Source organism: Hyposmocoma kahamanoa, unplaced genomic scaffold (assembly GCF_003589595.1).
Source record: "Hyposmocoma kahamanoa isolate Upper Pololo Valley unplaced genomic scaffold, ASM358959v1 226, whole genome shotgun sequence".
In the NCBI taxonomy this organism is placed as follows: Eukaryota; Metazoa; Arthropoda; class Insecta; order Lepidoptera; family Cosmopterigidae; genus Hyposmocoma; species Hyposmocoma kahamanoa.
Genome location: NW_020653745.1, coordinates 984,508 through 1,005,602, shown reverse-complemented (window position 1 = coordinate 1,005,602; position 21,095 = coordinate 984,508). Strand labels below are relative to the sequence as shown.

General features: G+C 35.3%; 1 protein-coding gene across 3 annotated transcripts in view; it reads left to right on the top strand.

The window, feature by feature from the left end:
• Positions 1 to 21,095, top strand: part of LOC113228333 (ATP-dependent Clp protease ATP-binding subunit clpX-like, mitochondrial) — a 63,059-nt gene that overhangs the window by 10,616 nt on the left and 31,348 nt on the right. For 2 of the 3 annotated variants that reach the window (XM_026461597.1, XM_026461599.1), the window contains exon 2: positions 18,660 to 18,833. In XM_026461597.1, coding sequence (XP_026317382.1) covers positions 18,660 to 18,833 — 174 coding nt within the window. The remainder of the gene's footprint in view (positions 1 to 18,659; positions 18,834 to 21,095) is intronic. The other variant, XM_026461598.1, reaches the window with a different exon arrangement.

Below are 21,095 nucleotides of genomic sequence, written 5' to 3'. Positions count from 1 at the left end.
TTTGTTGATGATGACGCTAAGCGTCTGGGTAGCGGGAGTCTCTAGAAAAATCAAGGAAACTGGACCAGTGGAACAAAATCCGCATAGTAATGACTGAGGAAGAGAAGTGTCACAGGAGGCTCTTTATTCCATGTTACATTTTTTTGTGTTTTATAAATCTGATTCGCACACTATACATGCCATACTCCCCAAACGCACAATTCTTACACACCTAATCAGTAAAACATCCACCTTTAAACACTCACTCATACATTCCTACATTTTTCATATCGTGAGTTTATTTAGTATTAAGCTTTAAGAGGGTTTAAATACTAGTTAGTTAGGTTTAAACACTTAGTTCACTAGTACTTTTATTATAAATCAGGAATATTTCACAATTTTTTATAAATTTTATCCTTTGTCACAACTTTAGTGCCACAGTGTATTAACCTTAGGTCCCCTACTTAAGAGTAGGGGACCTAAGGTTAATACACTGTGGCACCTGTTTACACAAGCCTGTTTTGTGATTGAGAAATAAAACATAATTTCATTCTTTTTTTTCTTTTTTTTTTCTTTTTTATTTTTTATAAATAAATAACGCACACACTCAACATAGCCCCGCACTAGGGAAACCCTGTGTCGCGGGTGCCATGGACACACACATAGACAACCACAAATTACACCCAAGCTCACGAGAGAAATAATTGTAGGCCATACAACTATTTCTCCCGGCCCGGGAATCGAACCTGGGACCTCTGCGTGTTATTGGAAAGATGGTACCTCAGTATTGGTCCCATTAAAATTTTAAGAAAATATTCCACCTCTAAGGGTGGCAAACTAGGGGATAAATCCGGTCGGTTTTTTTAGTACTCTGTACAGAGATTATATGAACCCAAGTGGCGGGACGAACGATTCGCGCGTCTGGCAAGTCCCATGTGCCTGTGATTTCACCAGCACCCCTTACCCTTCAAAACTGAATCGCAGCGACAGAAATGGGTAAGATGGCAGCACTTCCCAGGACGAACTTATTCACTCATTAGCCTTACTGCTGTTAAAACACGGCTTGTGTTTAGTAGGAAATGTTTTATATTAATTGTACTTCTTTATGTCACTTTGTTTATTACAGCCTTTTTCATTTCTTCTTTTAAATCAATTACGTGGACGGAACCTTTCCTCTTGCTAAAACTAGGCTACAGATATAACATTTAACGATTCAATTTATTAGTAATGTGTATCGTGATAACCGCGAAAAGAAACCATGTGTCGGTACATTTGCCGCAAAGGGCACCCGGTGTGTTAACCCAAATCGAGCACCTTGACACTAAAAAGACAAAAAAAAAACACGAAGTTATTATTTACACAAAGATATATTAGTAGTTTAAAAATTATGTAATCGGGTTTTATGTTCTCGCTCGGTTGTGTCTGCTACACATATTTTTGACGAGCTAACCAAGCGCACTAAGTTCACAGTCTCAAAACTAGAGAATTAATTCTGTTACTACCAGAATTATGAAATCAGGGGTACTACCCAAGTACCCAAATATATAACTGCCGCCGTGGCCGAAGGGTTACGATTCCCGGGCAGGGAGAAATATTTGTATGGCCTACATTTATTTATCTCGTGATTTTGGGTGTAATTTGTGGTTGTCTATGTGTATGTCCATCTGTGGCGAGGCATCCATACAACTTGATTCCCACCGGCTTGCCTAAAATTTGAAACGTATCATCAAATATCATAAATATTTAAACGTTTATTATTTGTTTTACGTCTCGCCACTTGTGTACATGGCACCAGAGACAGGGTGTCTCTAGTGCGGGGCTATGTTAAGTGTGTGCGTTATTATTATTATAAATAACACACCACCCAGACTGGAACCAATTGAAATAAGTTCGTTTCCCAAATTGGTTCCACCGTGAATCGAACTCGGAACCTTTTATATTTAGCGCATGCTAGGCTAACCACTATGGTACAAAGGTCGTCAATAATAGTACCATCATCATCATCAACACATTGTACGTGCCACGCTGCTGGGTACGGGTCTCCTCTATGAAGTAGGTTTAGGTTAAGTTTAGACTACGGACTATGATTCTCCACGCATTCACACACTAAGTACGAAACTTGGAAATTAAAGTCGTAGGTATATACCGCCAGAGGGATTCGAACTGGCGACCAATCAATTGAGAAGCAACCGTTCTCCAACTGGGCTACCACCGCACAATATGACGTAGTTTTTAATTTTTTTTACATTCTATCATGGATCAATATCCCAAGAGTACTACCCAATCGCGATACAAGATGGTGTAGTCGGGTATTTATTACCTATTGGTACACCAGATGTCGCGACGAGAACCAAATAGCTATTTTTGTAACTAATTTGTTTTACATTGACAATATGCAATTTATCAAAGCTACTCTACTTTCTAGTGATAACTAACAAATAAACTAGATGGCTAGACAGATTTTTATGAATAGTACTGGCTATTCTTTTATTTTTTTAGGATTAGCTCCATCTGTCCTTATTAGGAAGTTAATTTTCAAATTAGCTTGTAACACACAACGCCATCTATTGACACGCATATTTGTCATGTCAATATTTGCATAATAATACCAGCAAAAAATACTGATTTCTTATATTTCATATTAAACAGGAATTATACCAAACGTAAACTAGGATGACCCCTATGACACTTCATTTGACGTTTGTCATAGGGATGAGATAAAGTCGATAGATTTTTTAGTGTATTTGATTTTTAAAGCAAAAGTTGATGTAAAAAATTCTCACTAGTAATAAACATTGATTTGGTGTTATTTTTACTTTAATTTATTTTTTTTACTTAAACAATGGCTTTTCATTTTTAAGGGTCCACTGAAAATCAGCGTAACAGTCTTTTCCCGGCGGTGACATTAGCTGAGTGCATTGACCTATCAACAAATGGACGTCGGGTCTAATACAAAAACCACGAAAAAAATGTCCGAAGTTAACCTGTAAAAACGTAGTGACATGTAACGAAATATAAAAAACTAAAACATTTAATTTAAATTGTTACGTCATTGCAGTGCTGCCTAATTTTGCTTGCAACAATTTAAGGGCCCCAAAAAACACCATATTCAGCTTCTACTGGAAATTCAACAAATTTATTTAGCTTCGTCTGAAAATTATTTGACACAAGAGTAATGGAGTAGCCTTTGTCGTAAATATCAATAAAATTTTATATATATTACTATGTACAATTTTGTACAAATTCACTTAAAGAAATAATAAAGAGTTTGTATGTATGCAGTACAAATATTACTACAAGTGTGAAAATAAGCGTGTACTATAAGAAGTGTACCGATATTCCAACTAAACGTAAACTCAATAATTTAAAACCGATTTATAATGAAACCGTTACGCTTTCGAGTAATTTTGATGCATTTCACAAAGACGAAGTTTAGTTTTTGTTTTGTAATCTTCCTAAAAAAACACATATACATTTGACATTATGAAAATTCGAGCTAACGTTATTTCGGGCAAATGTATTTTCTGACTTCTGATAGGTAATCCCAAGCCCTAAAACCAGTACAACAATATTTTGTTAGTTAGCTATTTGATTATTTTGTGTACTTTTGTAATTTATATTTACGAATCATTTATATATAAATTAAATAAATTAAATACTATATTTATTACTAGTGAAAATATGAATTAAAACCCTGTTTTTACACTTTACTGCTGTATAATTTTTACAAGTTATTACTATATGGTACTGCATGATTGACAACCGCGATGTCAGTCGAACAAACAAAGACTGTTGCACAATTGACGCTCTGTAGAGATGGGAAAAACTGCTTATTTTCTTAAACGTTATGCTTTTTTAAAAAAAGCGTGCTTTTTTAAACGCTTTTTAGTTTGAAGCTAACAAAATCGTTTAGAAAATGTTTAAGCGCATAGACTTTTATGTTAAAAAAAGCTTGCAACGTTGTCTTGATAGCCAAACGCCAGAGTAGACCACTAAAGATTTTAAGATAAGTTTATGTAAAAAACGAGTTATATTTTTATTTATGACAACATATTTATATTAACATTTTGTTCATTGGCGTTTAAAAGCGTTCAAAAACAGAAGTTGTTTAACTTTTGTAGTTGTTTACCGTTGAAATGGAAAAAACTGTTTATTTTTGTAACGTTAAAACGTACGTTTAAAAAGCGTGCTTGTAAAAGCGCTTTTCACTTAAATGCTTTTTAGTTTGACGCTTAAAAAGTCGTTTAGAAAAACGTTTAAGCACATAGACTTTATGTTTAAAAAAGCTTGCAACGTTGTGTCGAATTAATTTGTTTAGGAAACATAGATGACGCTACTTGAAACTTAGGCACGTTGTAAAAAATGAAATTGTTGAGTATCTATAGAACTGACCAGTGACCAACGCTTAAACTTAAAATGAGAAGCGAATTGCTTATGCGCTTATTTTAAAAAGCAGACTTTTTAAAGTACTTTTCGTCTAAACGCCCACCTCTATCTGTATGCGATTTTAACGCCCTATAGGTACGGACACTTTATAGCGCGAACCCGACGTCCATTTATTAGTAGGTCAATGGCTGAGTGGATCCTTTTACATACGCCACAGCCGCACACGTGACATCTACTTAGTACACAATAGTGTTGACTATCTTTGTGGTCATTTCATTACCTATTAGGGTAAAACCGGGTTAGATGGCCATAGGGGGCAGATGGCCAATCGCAATATTTGAATGATCCGCTAACGAGATGGCGATAGTTATTGCTCAGTTCGCATCGTATCGTGTCTAAGTGCATTCCAAGTGTACGGCGAATATGCTGAGCAAAAAAAAAGAAAAAGTAAAAACCTTGTTAATTGTTTTGAGTAATGCTAAAATTTTTTTGAGGGTTCATGTTTTACACTGCAATGAAGTTATTTTTTCTAAGTATGGATTATTTTTGTATTTATCGCGTAGTCCACATCCGATGCTTTTGTTATAAGCTCAAAATTCTACGTATCATGTTTTTTCTTGTTTAAATTTTATGTGTGGCCACCTCTTGCGGAATATTTGGACAGATGGCCAATCAAAATCGATGTAAGGTGGCCATGTGACCAACTTATACCGATCACACAAATGTTTATAATATTAATAAAATAATTTAAAAAAAACTTGTTTTAGATGCATACTAAATACTAAAGAAAGGTTTTTCTTAAAGGTTTTTCTGTTAAATAATTACAGTTAATTGTTCAAAGTTAAATAAGAAATAACGATTTGCAATGTAATTTCTAAAATTTTATTTTGACAACGTTTAGAAAAAACTGACCATCTACCCCGGTTTTACCCTACTAAGATTTTATTTTTAATTCATTTTATTTAATTTTTTTAATTTCTTTCTTTGTATTATTGTGTTGTGGCGTTATGTAATAAATGGTTTCTATTCTATACTATTCTATTTTAAAAGCGAGGCTTATAAAAATAATTTATGAAATACGTAAATTAGTGCTCATCGTTACAAGGTTATATCGTGTAGATTATTTTTAGTAAATTGATATCCACGTTCGTACAATAATTTACATAATGTAAACTTCTACCAGGCTATTGACCAGCGCCATGTAAGATACTTATAAGACGGAATTTTTACCTTTTTCATAATTACGATCTATAAGTAAGGGTGATTAACTCTTGAGTTTGGTCCACGGATTCTATTCATCTCGTATGCTTTTGATACGTTATGTCAAAGACCTTCGTAAATTCGCGTTCCGGGTTCGCTTATTTGCTTCATGCTTGTCGCGTGACCTCCATTGATAAATGACCACATTGATTTGTACATGCACAACAGTGGTCTAGGAAATGGTATATATATATGTATATAGGTAATTATTCATCATCATTACAAAGTCAATAAGTTATTTCATACGTAAGCAAATTACACTTGAAACCAAAGTCAAAGTCAAAGTCAAAGATTATTTATTCCATAGGTAAAATAAATTTACACTTGAAAACGTCACATTTAAGCTACTGCTCGTTCACTACGCTGACCTCCCTGAGAAGAACGAGCAAGAAACTCTAGGGATTGCTCTTTTCAAATAAACTTAAATGCTATGGAATACACTTTGAATCAAATTTGTGTGGATTCTGGAGCCATGTCGTCTTTCCATACATCTTTATCTAACACGTAGTCTTCAATTTTGTAATATGATTTTTCGATCAAAATATTTTTAATGTAGTTTTTAAACTTAGGAAATGATAAACTTAATATATGCTCCGGAATCTTATTGTAAAAACGTATACAGTTCCCCATAAAAGAGTTGTTTACCTTGGTTAAACGAAATCGTGGTACCATGAGTTTGGACTTAGCTCTAAGGTTAATATTATGGATATCTTCTTTCTTATTGAAATTATGTATATTTTTACGGGCATATAAAATATTTGAGTAAATGTACTGCGATGCCACAGTCATGATACCAGTCTCCTTAAACTTTTCTCTGAGAGATACCCGAGAGCCTAGACGGTACACAGAACGAATCGCTCGTTTTTGCAATACAAATATGGTTTGAATATCTGCCGCTTTACCCCACATGAGAATCCCGTAGGACATTATACTATGGAAGTAACTAAAGTAAACTAGTCTAGCAGTACTAACATCGGTAAGCTCACGTATTCTGCGGACTGCGTATGCAGCGGAGCTTAATCTGCTGGCCAGGGACGATATATGTGGAAACCACTGAAGTTTACTATCTAAGGTCACTCCCAAGAAGACTGCTTTATTAACAAGGTCTAACTTTTCTCCGTTTATTTCTATGCTTGGACTAGTCGATTTTACGTTAGGTAATTCAAATTTAACACATTTTGTCTTCTTGGCATTAAGCAATAAATTATTAGCATTAAACCAATAAACTACCTTAGAGAGGGTATCATTAATACGGTCATGGTTAATGTCATGTCTGTCTGTTTTAAAAATCAAGGATGTGTCATCAGCAAACAACACTATTTCGCAATGGTCCTTAACAAAGAATGGCAGATCATTAATATAAATCAGAAATAAGAAAGGTCCAAGTATTGAGCCCTGCGGAACACCCATTTTTACTGGAGAACCCAAAGAAGTTACTCCATTTATGTCTACTTTCTGAATTCTACCGTTGAGATATGATGAGACAAGTTTCGACGCCTTGCCATTTACACCGTAATGTTCCAGCTTCCTAATAAGAGTATTATGATCAACGCAATCAAATGCCTTTGAGAGGTCACAGAAAACACCAATAGCGTTCTGGGACCTTTCCCAAGCATCAAAGATGTGTTTTAGTAACGCTACCCCCGCATCGCTAGTCGATCTACCACTAGTAAACCCGTATTGTTCACTATGAAAAATATGATTCCTACCGAAAAAGGACAGTAATTGAGTTAGCATAACCTTCTCGAATATTTTACTTAAAGCTGGTAAAATTGAAATGGGCCTATAGTTGCTAGGATCAACTTTCCTACCGCTTTTGAATAAGGGAATAACCTTGCTGTATTTCATTAAATCGGGAAAAACACCTTCGTCAACGCACCTATTGAAAGCTACAGCTAACTGTGGGGAAATGAGATTAATAACTGAGTCTATAACTTTAGTTGATATGCCCCAGAGATCTTCAGTTTTTTTAACATGTATTGACTTAAAAGCTTTTATGATGTCTTGTGGATTAACATGACGAAAATTAAATAAACTGCCACAAACGTTAACATTTTCCTTTAGGAGATCAATAGCAAGTGAAGGGGAGGAATTTAATGATTTTGTAGTGTTCACAGCAATTTCCGAAAAGAACGATTCAAAAGCTTGGGCTACTTTATCTTTAGATTTTATAAGTTTGCTGTCTAATTCTAAAACTATATCTCTATCGTGTAGTTTAACCCTGCCTGACTCTTTATTTATTATGCTCCAAGTAGTTTTAGATTTATTTATCGATTGTCTAATTTTGTCGCTGTGAAACTTAACCTTAGCAGCTACACAAACTTTTTTAAATATTTTCGAATAAATTCTAACAAATTCTATAAAATTGGAATTATTATTATAAGTTTTCATAGCATATAGCTCATACAAACGAGACCTACTCTTATGAATACCTACTGTTGCCCAGTCGTTGAATTTAGTCTCTCTATGGAAAGTTAATGTTTTCGATTTAAATATATTGTCAAATTCATTTTTAATTAAACCAAATATCGTGTTATATAAAGTATTTGGATCCTCCGGTATATGGGATAGGGAATTTAAACTATTGCCGATATTATTTTGAAATCTAATTATTCGTTCTGTGGTAATCGGTCTGCAGAGAAATTGGTCTACCTTCTTGCTCATTTTACAATTAAAAGAAGCCAATTGGCCACTATGGTCGGATCTTAAGCAATTAATTATTGATTTAGACACTGCGTCTGTGTTACAAAAGATGTTATCAATACAAGTAGAAGAGGAGGCAGTAATGCGAGTTGGTTCTAAAAAAAGATTAATCAAGTTAAAACTTTGAAATAAATTAATGAGTCTTACAGAAGTAGAACAGTTTTCCAACAGGTTTACATTGAAATCTCCACATATTACTACGTTTTTTTTGGTTGGAAATATCCGCTTTAAACTGTCTTCCATAATTAATTCAAACTCGTTAAAATTAGCAGAGGGGGGCCTGTATACACATAAGACGACAAACTGATCCAATTCCACACATGAAATCTCAATAGTTCGTTCAGTAGAAAGATTTGTGATATCCTTACGCTCTTTAAATTTTAAGTTACGCTTAATAATAATCATGGATCCGCCTCTACTTAAGCTCTTTCTTATGAACGAACTGACTATTACATAATTTTCTATATTGTTAATGGCTTCGTAATCTTTCAGCCAGTGTTCTGTCACACAAAACACGTCAACGGAAATATCGTGCAAAAAAAGACTTATTTCTAATGTTTTGCCAGAAAAGCCTTGAATATTTTGATGTACTACATGGAAACGATTAGACTTTTCTGTTGTCGTGTTTTTCAGTTTAAATTATGCTTATTAAAAAGTATACTGTTGCTACTTAAAGTAGGAGCATTGTCGTGGGACTGTGTTATATCTTCTATAACAGCGTCCTTAATATTAAAAGATAGCAAACTAGCTATATGTCTTAGATACCTTAGGGGTAAAAGTAAATTATCCTCAAAAAGTTTGAAGTTCCTTACGAACTTATTAATATCAAAACAAAATATAACGTCACTATGACGGCAAGTCAAATTATGAATGTGCGAATTTATGTTGTATATATACTTATTACGAGCGATGCCTAGGTTAGAGCAGTAAGGGAATGCACTTAGTATGAATTTACACCCACACTTCTCATGAATTCTCAAGAACACGTCAATGCTACTATTTACTTCTTTTTTACTAATGTTAGTACTATCACCTATTATAAGAATCACTGTTGTATATTTATCAAAGTTGCAATCACTTAACAGTGTAATAATTTGACTAAAAGTAGCTCCTGGATAGCAATAGTTGACTACCCTTTGTTTTAAGTGGTTACTAAGGTGGTGGCCTAGTCCTACGCCTATTTTATCAGAAAAAACTACCGTTCTTCTGGATGGCCTGGTCGGAGTTCTAATAGTCTTGGTTGACCGTTGACTGTGTCGAACTTCAACAGTTGCAGTGGAGCAGACACGTTTTCCTGCAGCAACGCTGGCATACGATGCACGTGTTGGTTGCGTTGATGATGTGGGTGGTGGGGACGGAGTCTGATTTGTTTCTACTGGACCATTTGTTTCACTAAGCTCATCGTGAAGAAGGACTTGAGTAAGTTCTCTATACTCAGTACCCAGCTTTAAAAGCTCATTAGTTGCAGCTGAAAGTTCTTCTAGTTGTTTCTGCGTAGAAAGTAGGTCTTTAGTTCGCGATTGAAGATCTAACTCTAGATCTTTCACTTGTTCGGCCATCTTCACCTTGTCCTTGTGTAAATTTAATTTTTCTGATTTTAGTTTCTTAAGAGTTTTCGATTTCTTTCTTATCAGGTTGGTTAATTTGGAAAATCTTGGGTCTTGCGATTTAGTGCTGCATAATTTACTGTTGCATACATTCCTGTCTCCCAGAGCTAGTTCATCACGGAGTGACAAGGTCGTTAGGTGGTCGTAACTTCCGCTTTGTTCGTGTAATGATGCAACTTCAGCATTTGATTCCTTTACCTGTCTTTCAAGAAACCTGATACGGTCTAAGGCATCTTCGTGTTCCTGGTGATTTTCTCGGAAGCTCTCTATAATTAATTCCTTTCGTTTGCACTCTTTTTCTAATTCTTCACAAAATCGTCGAATTTCATCAAATTTCCCTTTTAATGTCATTCGTGAAGTCTTGAGCGCCTGCATTTCCATTTCATATACATCGCGTTCTTCAAGAAGCCTATCTGTCAGTGCCCTCAGTTCATTGAGCTCAGCTTCCATCTTCTTGCTCTTTTCTTCAGACAACATTCTCCTGGTCATCATGTTGTACTGGATATCGCGTCACTGGAATGTATCAAATGGAATGTAAGCGCACAGAATGTACTTAAAAAAATATATAAAAAAATATAAAAAAATATGTAAATTATGTACACAGGCCTCTTCCAAATACGAAGTTCCCACTAGCACAGTGAGCTATTGTCTATTTCTAATCCTTAATCTATCAGATAATTGAAATGAACCAGGGTTGTCTGGTCTATTCTACCTAAAACATACAAATCTCACTCACAAAAACTTATGCACGGAAAGAATATTAATAAAATTACTCAAAATGTATATATAAATATATACGAGGTATTGTTAATAAAAATTATATATTATGTAATAGTTAAAGGTCTCAGGCGTGCACTTTATGTATGTATGTCTGTATAATACAAGCAAATACATCAAAGGCTACTTCAAATGTATTGAAGTAAATTGAGACCCGCTTGCAAATACACGACAGTTATTGTAGTGTTAATGTGTTAATCGATAGCTACTTATATACGTAACGGTAATCAACTAAAGCTAAAAACTGTCTGTACTAAATTTTCTGTGTAATAAAAATAATGCAAATAACTAAATAAAAGTGTTTTAATGGCATGTATGAACGTACGTTGTCTCCGAGATTTGTTTGACAAAAGTCAAGCAAAAGGAGTCAAGTTCAGTGTTGCGTTGTATGTAAGTAATTTATAATATGTGTTATGTTATGGGACTTACGTAAAAGGACAAAATAATAATAATAGTATAATGTTTTTTTTAAATAATAGCAATAATAAAATAATAATAATGAAAAAAGAAAAAAAAAAAAACGAAAAAGAAATACTCCCCTTCAGCGTCTGAGATGCGAACCGCGGGCGGTGAAATCTGAATCCGGCCGCTATCCCGCTAGACCAATGCGCACACAAGTTGTACCGGCGAAATTATGGTACAGTTTTGTATTCAGCTGTTATCTATTCAATGTTGCGACGAAGTGGGTAATAGCAAGACACTTTTTTAACGAACGGTAGCAACGACGCAAGGAGTCTCCTTTTTAAAAAACACTTTTTATCCTGTTGTTTTGATTAATTTCACAACACTCACTGATTTTGCAGGAATATATCACGAAATTTTATTCTTTATTACTAAAATTTAAAGTAATACACAAGTTTAACAGTCGTACAGAGAAAATTTTGTAGCCGATATTTACGCTCTAAAATTCCTTAAAGTACTAGGTATTTCACGATGCTAATAGTTTTCCTGGCGAATTGAACAACTATGAACACTTATATAAACATTAAGAACTGGAAAACTTATAGTAGCTATTTTTTAAAAATAAATTAACACAGAGCGATGTTCGTTAGGCGAATCATGTGACGACGAGTCGTCAGAGTCGAATCAACAATTAAAATCCAAAAAAAAAAAAATCCGACTAAACCGTCATACTGATTAAACTACTGCTCATTCGTATGGCAGATTCCCTTGAGAAGAACGAGCAAGAAACTCTAGAGGTTGCTCTTTGTAAATATGCATTTATCATTTACAATATTTATTTCAAATATCACAGATCGAGACTACCTGCAAGAGCTAAACGGGTCACTGCCACGGATTTTTGTCATCCAAGTACGCAGAAGCTGTATAAATAACCTTTAATATAAAGTTTTTGTTTCACTATAGTTTTAAACCTTGTGAATGGCAAATTTTGAATATCAACCGGAATTCGTCTCTATAATAAGAAGTCTACATGGCACCTTAAACAAATTAAACAAGATAAATAATAGTTGTCTATGTGTTGTGGTTGTCTATGTGAGTGTCCATGGGCCCCGGGACACAGGGTTTCCCTAGTGCGGGGCTATGTTGAGTGTGTGCGTTATTATTTATTAGTTGAATGTGTTTTAACATGTATAATTTTAGACCGTCGTTTTACCAAATTAGGCTTGCGAATATTTTACACATTTCTTATTTTTGTTTTCTTATTTTACTTATGATTTTAACACAATAGCATAACGAAACAATAACAATTAGATTTTAATGAAAAACTAGAAAGTCAAAAATATAACATGCATGTTACATTTTTACTTCCTAGTTGAATTTTAATATATTGTATTGTCAAGGAAAAAGAAAACATGTTGTAGTAGCGTCTACAATTTTATTATTTTACGGCGTCCGGTAATTTATTAAATAATTTGGATGCTATTACAAACATCGTTCTACTGTAAAATTCTAAATTAGGGCGTTGTTTGGGTATTTCTATAAATCATAGTGTTTCTGGGATGTCTAGTTTTGAAGGCCCATAGTTTAACATAAACATGGGCTTCATAAATTATCGAAAGTAAGGTTTAATAACTTCAATTGTCCATAACAAGGTGCGTAACTCTCTCGCTGACCCAGATCAAACATGGCCCTGACACATTTCTTTTAGGTTTAAACAGTGGCATAAATCGCACCGTTAGTGTAATAAGGCCCCATCTGCGAATTTAAAACTTTTCAGGAGAGTGGGTTAAAGATTCTCTACTAACGAAATAAGCCGGTAACATTATCATGTTTAGATTGAAAAGTTACAATGATTCTAAGTGACTGTCCATTGCAGTGCAAAAATCGTAAAGATCTGAGGCTCACTACAACTGCACCCGTGATCCTGAGACATAAGTTGACAAGTCCCACGTGCCTGAAAGTCCACCAGCACCCTTCAAAACGGGAACGCAGTTATGCTTACATATTTTGGGCGAACCATTCACAAGAACTCTACTGCTTCTTAATGATTTATGTAATTAAAGCACTTTGACCTATGATCACGTTGGACTTTATTATCTACACGGACTTTTATTACAGAACAGTCCATATCGCAAACTCGAGGCCACATATTCATGATAACAAAGAGCCGTTTTTTTATACAACATTATTAACTATTCTATCGCACGTCCAGTAACTGCGCGCGGGTCTTTGAGAAGACCATATGGACCATAGTCCGTCACGCTGGAAATGACACGGTTTTTCAAAGGCCGTGAGCCTTCTTCGACATGCAGGTTTCTTGACGACGTTTTTCTTCACAGTTAGCTAGAGGTAATGCTATTAAATATTCAAAGAATTTGTAATTATTTATTTGTAATTATTATTATAATTAAAAATGATGTAAGTATAACGCTTTTCCAACCGTCTACTTGTTTCTCTATAAACTTCTAAAGCATAAAGTTTTGTATTCGATTCGATTCTAAAGTTTATTTTAACACGAATTCAAAGTTTGAGTAAACTAAGGACATTGGCTTTTAAATAAAGGATGTCAAGATCGCTTACATACACATAAATACATAACACATATAAAGTAACTTTAGCAAATTTCCCATTCCCCGAACAACTTCCGAAGGATATCTTAAATCTTAAAGAGAATGAATAATAATAAATGTTTTAAATGATTACGACGTCATGGTGACGTAGCTTGATACATTCACTCACGTGTATACAGTTTGATATAATGATTATTTGTAGCAGTAGAGCTCCTTGTGAAAGAGTACGCCCAGGGAAATACTGCCTGTGAGCATTACTGCGTTCCGGTTAGGAAGGGTAAGGGTTCAGGTGAAATTACAAGCACGTGAAACTTGTCAACTTATGTCTCAGGGTGACGGGCGCAGTGATCTTTAAAGATCTTTGCGATTTAAAGCTCTGAGTGGCACTGCAACTGACGACATTTGGTATCATGAGAAAAAACCACTGATGAACATCATTAATCTTGGTCAATTATAGCCTGATACTTGATAAATTTATCGAAATTTGTAATCCCATCTCTAGACTGGAGATCCCAAATAGTAGCTCGGTTCACTTGAGTCCATAGACTGTTTATGTTGTGGAAGGTCACCCACAGACAGTTTGGGGCCGTTTAATATCTCTTATGTGTTCAAAATAACAATTATTCTCCTCATCTAACGCATTAGGTAGTGCGGCTAACCGGTTGGCCACCAAAGTCGTCAAATAAATAAAAAAATGTGTGACTTGTCTCTCGTGTTCTGTAGGTATCGAAAATAACGATAATTCTGAATTTGAGGCATTCTTTTCAAACAACCAGAAACCAAACAATAAACACGTATACTATATGTCAGTTTTTAAACACCAAACGAACGTTTCAATTCTATAATGATGGTGCGTATGACGTGCAGCGCTATGCAATGCTAGTGCACTGCGAGATTATGTGAATGTGTGCACCCGTACAAGGCGCGCGACAGGCGTGTACACATAAAAGCCGCGCTGCTATACATATTTGTATGGAGTTACCATGCGTGTTCTTGTTACACTTACTATTATAATAGTGCTCATGTGATGATTTCAATTGTCATTTGTTTAGTTATTAAAAAAAGATGTTTTGAATTTAAATTATTCACAATGTCTTGCTTATTATTTGTTTATTGCTTGCGTCTTCTTTGGCAACGATGGAATCATTTGCTACGGCACTTTGATCTTCCAGGGGATAGCCAACGTAACTGGCTTGGCAAAACATAACATTTCAACGTATCGGAAAATTATTTCCAGTACTACACAAGTATTTATAAACGAGAATAATCTTACTTTCACTTACGTAAACTGGTTGGAAATTGCCATTGATTGAATACAGAGTTACTTTCATAAACAAAGCCGTGTTGGGTTAGGTTATGGCCGGTATTACCATTCCGTTTGTAGATTACAAAAATTTGCAAAGTTCATCATCATTAACGGTCCTTTACACGTCCCATTACTGTGCACGGGTCTCCTCACTAGCCTAACACAGGTTGGGGAGAACACATGATATATAAAATGAAATATTTACAAATGCATATAACTTAGAGATTAAACTCATAGGTATATATATATATGTTGCCACTGGAATTCGAACCGAGACGTCTCGTCTCAATTGAGAAGTACGGGCTATACTACACTTTGCATATCTAATGCAAAGTTTTAAATATTTAAACAGATTTATATTTACATCTAATTATGATATTTGTTATCAATTCTGATATGGTATCTTATAAGTCGTGATAAGATGCTCCAGTTTTCCTTCTTGTGTTAGAGAAAACTATTTGTGATTAACACAAGAACATGAACGGCTCTTTTAAAATAAATCCACTTAAACAAGTAATTCGATTCCCATCAAGGTCCAAAGATAGTTAAACTCAACAAGGTTAATACCGCCAAGGTCAATTTCGAAATTAAACTTTTTCGATATCGAATTTTTCAGACTTGTTCGTTTAACTAGGGGTCGTAAAACTTTCTCAAGACTTGAAATTACCAATCAGAAACAATTTTATGTAATACTTTTGATCTGGATCTTTCCAATACGTGTGTGATTTCGGCAATGAGAACACTGAGTGAGCACTTCTTTGAATCTTAGTGAGGGTTACAACTGCTGCGGTTTTTCTTTTTTTTTTATATAATATGTTAGGTAAACTGTTCACCCAGATTTCTTTTTATATTTTTATTTGTTAGTATTCTTAATTGGCTCTCAGTTGTTGCTAGTATTATTTAAATTAGTTTTAAGCTGTTGATCTTCCTTTAAATGAATAAATAAAAAATAGAGCTATAGCCTAAAGCTCTTCTTAAAGAATATCTATATTCAGCAGTACTAGACACAGCTTTTCTTGGCGGTGTTTGCAAACACTTGTAAACACAGAAATCTAAATAAAATGCCTATTCTTACACACACACTGAACAAATTCTGTGTAACGTTTTAAGTTTCATCAACTATCTAAGTTAGTATTAAGTTTAAAATAAGTATCTTGTTGTGGAAGAGCGGAGTCCTCTGCTACAGGTATATTTTACTTACTAGAGGGCACTTTATCATTGTGCAAAACGACTTTTGAAATGAAATAAAGTTATTAGTATTATATTGAATATGGTAATGTTTTTACAATCATAATATTCATGTCTTTTTTGTGAAAAAAAAAAAAGTTTATTTGAAAAGAAAATAATATGCAAATTGAGGTAATAGACTGTCTGGCGGAAATCACTTAACGCGGCGATAAGACCGCCCGCTTATTTTTAATTGTATTATATTTGGTTTCTTTTTTGGTGTACAAGAAATAATTTTGGTATTGTATTAATAATAATAAACAAAAACACACGTCAAGTGGGTCTATGACTCCGGTACAGAGGACAATGAAGTACATTGTCATCGATGATATTCTGCAATGACCCTTAAAGGTCAGGAACACATACACCCTGGTATAGCACACATATGTGCATCAGAATACATTAATAAATTAAAATGCAAAATATTATTGTAATTCCAAATGATTAAAAACCAGTGTAACAACACACAAGACACGAATTATAAGAATGTGATGCTTGTAAAATAGCCATTGTGAGCATTTCGTAATGATAAAAACATCGCCCCGGTGTTACGGGAAGAGGTAGGTCATTCCATATTCTAGATGAGGCATGTGTGAAGCAAGCACGGGCTCTATTAATTTGTTAATAAACAGATCGAACAAACACAAATAAAAATTACTTCCTTATGTCCCCGGTTCGGCGAAAAAGTCGCTGGTTCGTATGTCGTTACCACACATATTTAAATAAAGTTGTTCACATAATATATAGTACAACAAGATTAAATGTCGTTCACGACTTTTTTTGACATTACGACAACAGACAGTCAAGACAACATAAATAAAAAGTCACGATAAAAATGTAACGACGGATAATCGCAGCTAGAATAGTAGCTACGATAATAATCATCACGTTTTATTTATCGTTGTCTGCACGTGTTCTGCTCTTACTCTCCCCTCTCATCCCCCGCACCCTCGGCTGTGCATCAAACGATCCGCAAACGACTAGGCGGCTGCCGTGAACCGATAAATTGTCACGATCCTGGGGAACAGCTAGACACGATAGTCGTTCAACGATAAAAAAACGTCCACGACACAGTGACTGTGACATGGGAACAGGCTAAAAGCGACAGTCGTCCATCAATAATTATAACGTCACGACATAATGGAAACCCTCCTTTAAGTAGCTTTTTAAAGCATTTGCATTTGCCGTATGCATTAGATAGGAGGAAGCAAAGCGCTCAAATAGGTGGTATATCGAAGATGTAAGTATGGAATGTTCCGGACTTTCTAGTTGACCGAAGGAGGAACGATGTGGGTAGAACTAAATTGAACATTAGGTTGAAACAAATTGTTAGAACAATACAGTGTTACGTACGTAATTCAAACAATGCCCAATTAAATAAAGATTACGAAGAAAACAAGGATTACCAAGATTGTTGAATTTCCCACTGCGCTTAATTGATTCACTGTACTTTCTATTGTACTCTCTGTTTTGGAATTTTACGATTTGTTATTTTAAAGGAAATCATGAAACGCTCAGTCGTGGTTGTTGTTTGAATGCTGTCTACGAAGCGCACACATCATTCCCATTCCTAACTAGCACCTCGTAATCCAAAAATTGGAAGTTTCAAGACCATATAAGTCCGTTTTACATTTATTACTGTAAACTGTCTTTTTCATAGTCGAAACTATTTACATCCCTAACTAATAAAAAAAACCGACCTTAAAAGTCGTGGAAGTACATATAATTACCAAATTTTGTTGAAATCGGTTACCGGAAAAAGTGAGCAAACCCGGATTCATCCCCTAGTTCGCCACTATACGGGACTTGACACAGGAGATAATAAAAATCGGTTCTCACTACTCGAAGTATATTGAGAGAAAAACGCCTTTAATTGCTCCTTATAATAACATTTAGGCGCTATTTATAAAAATGAATCTTCATGCGTGAACAGCCACCCTTAGAGGCGGATGATTTTCTTTAAAATTAAATGGGACTACTATATAGGTACCCTCTTTTCCCTCTACCGGAGTTATCGCGTAACATACATACGAAAAAAAAACATACTATCGAATTGAGAACCTCCTCCTTTTTTTGAAGTCGGTTAAAAACCTGGCGTACGTTGCACTGTTGCTAAAAGAAAAAAAACTTTTTGGAAAGTGCACCTGCGAAAGAACCGCCTTCTCGTCTATAGATACCTACATTTGATGAAAAGCTTGATATTTTAAAATGGTTCCAATATTTCAGAATATTTGCGGGCGTGAAAGTTTTGTCACCATTGGATGAATAGTAATGAAACGTATACGGGACAAACATACATTAATTTATGTATACATAGATGTAGTTTAAGAGTCTATAATCCTTTTACTTAAAGCAGAGTTGACTCCTCGGTTTCTCGTTAGCCGAGGGTCGTGGTTACAACCTTTGTCGACCTACGGACTAATGACGTGTCTGTATTGTCAGCAGGAGGCGTTCCATCATGTCGCGCCCTTCGGCGGGCGTGTGGTTGGTGCGGCGCAGGGTCCGGCTCGTGCTCACCCTGCCGCCGCTCACTCAGCACCTGTGCCGTGTTGTGCAAAAGTGCTGACCAGCCGCCTCATCCGCCACACACACATCCGCCCAAGGATGTTAACTCAGGTACAGTATTCGAAGCCTTTAGCCAAATACCACTTCTAATGATTGTTCTGTTCATTATATTAGTATGATGGTGGTGGTATCAAGTGACGTTATAATTCTCTCCCTGTGCTATCTCCAAACGGTGGAAGACGTCTTACATATCGATTCAAAATTTATCTATTGCTTTAAACAGTGCTCTCGCCTAACCATTCTCTGAAAATTTTGAGGCAAGATGTTACACATTGGCGTGGTTTTCTACGTCTTTGGATCTTTTCTTGAAATAAGCTACAGAAGATCTGTTGTCATGTGGTACTTACATCTGTAGTATATCTTCTGCAGTACCGTCTCGTTCCGCACTCCCATCTGTTCAAGATATTTTTTATATACTCACATCTCGAAAGCCTTTCACACGCATACATAGGGCGCACTATAAGTTTCCGGAACTGGCCACTTACATAAACAAAATTTAAAAAATAATTACAACATTTGAAAGTGGAACTCTTTGGCTATAGAATACAGTTTGTTTCATCTGACTGGCACTTGTTTTTACATTGTGGCGTCATATTAGAAATTGGTTGTCTACATCACTACGGATTTAACTCGTGAAAATTTTCGTAGTATGATTTCATGATGAAAGACGTAGGACTTTAAGTGTAATTTAACAGCTCAGCGGAGCTTCGCTCGACTTCAAACTGCTTTTGGCGATGAAGCATCGTGCAAGATGACTATTTATAACTGGTTTGCAGAATTCCAACGCGGTCGTGTGAATCTCAGTGGCGAATTTCGTGATGGTGGGCGACCATCACGTCCACTGCTGTGAACAATAAAAACATCGATGCTGCGCGCCCTATGATCAAAACAGACAGGCATGTGACATACCATGAGATTCGGGCATCTTTTGGCACGAGTCAAATACAATTAATACTATACAAACATTTGGGTGTGAAAAAGCTGTGCTCCCGCTGGATCCCGCACAATTTGACTGAGGCTCAAAAAACGGGTCGCGTCATTTGGTGTAATGCCACGCTTACTAGATTCAACGGAGGGTCGTCAAATTTGGTGTAGGACAAAGTAACAGGTGACGAAACATGGATTTATAGTTACGATCCCAAAACAAAGCAGCAATCGAGCGTATGACTCTTTCGAGATTAGGCGAAACCAACCAAATTAGCGCCCGTGCAAAGTGCAGATTCATCACCTGAATAGGCTGTCGAAGAGTATGAAAAATATGTTTCAGAGATTGTCACGGAGGAGTGGCATAAGTGTTTTCAAAATTGGATCATTCGTATGAAAAAGTGCATTAACACTAACGGAAAATATTTTGAGAAACAATAAATTCATTTCTGACCATTTATAGTATTTTTTTCTTATTCATTCCGGAAACTTATAGTGCGCCCCACGTACACACAGTGTCCACATAGAACCGTTCGTAAGCCCGACTGAAAGTCCGACAATTGTTCTTCTAATTTCCTATAAATAAGATAGTCGATACTTTTAAGTAATTCTTCAGTGTATCAATTTCACTTTTTTATTTCAAGTCACCAGTCTTTTTAGACAGCAAACAACTTTGTTGTCGTAAACGGTTATCGTTTTATTTCTCACAACTTCGACATGTGTGGAGAGGCTTATCACATCTACCCTTCGTCCACTTTTCTTAGATCATCACAAATTCTAAAGAAGGATGGCGAAAGCTGCCCCAATAACGACGAAGGCCGTTCACGTACTTTGCTAGTATGATTTTACGTTTTAGTTTATGCATACTTATCAATATATTTTTGTATATTTTTAAAAGTCGGGAATAAAGAAATTGTAAAATTTTGTATTTTAAAATAAATGCAAGAACACAACGCAATTGATTCAATTCGTCCATAGATTAGGTAACGTTCTTGTACGTACGTTTCATTGTATTCATGATTGAATATTTACCTACCTCAAGCATTGATTATTTTATAGCACACACATAAAACTTTAAAGCTATAAAATACCTAATGAAATAATCAATTAAACAGTAATGACATAAAGTAAAATATAAACCACAATAATTATGACGAAAATGTTTAGACAATATTTAAATATTTAAATGAGAGATAATGAAAGTTGCGCAAACGTTTTGACAAGAAGCCTGTTGCCAATGTCAATATCACATTTATATCGGGAACAGTGTGACCTTTTGTGGCAGTATTCTCACATTTGGGCAGATTTAATTTCTATTCATTTTCATTGCTGCAGAACAAACTGAAAACTTGCTGTTTTCTGCCACTACGAACAAACATCTGAAGCGAA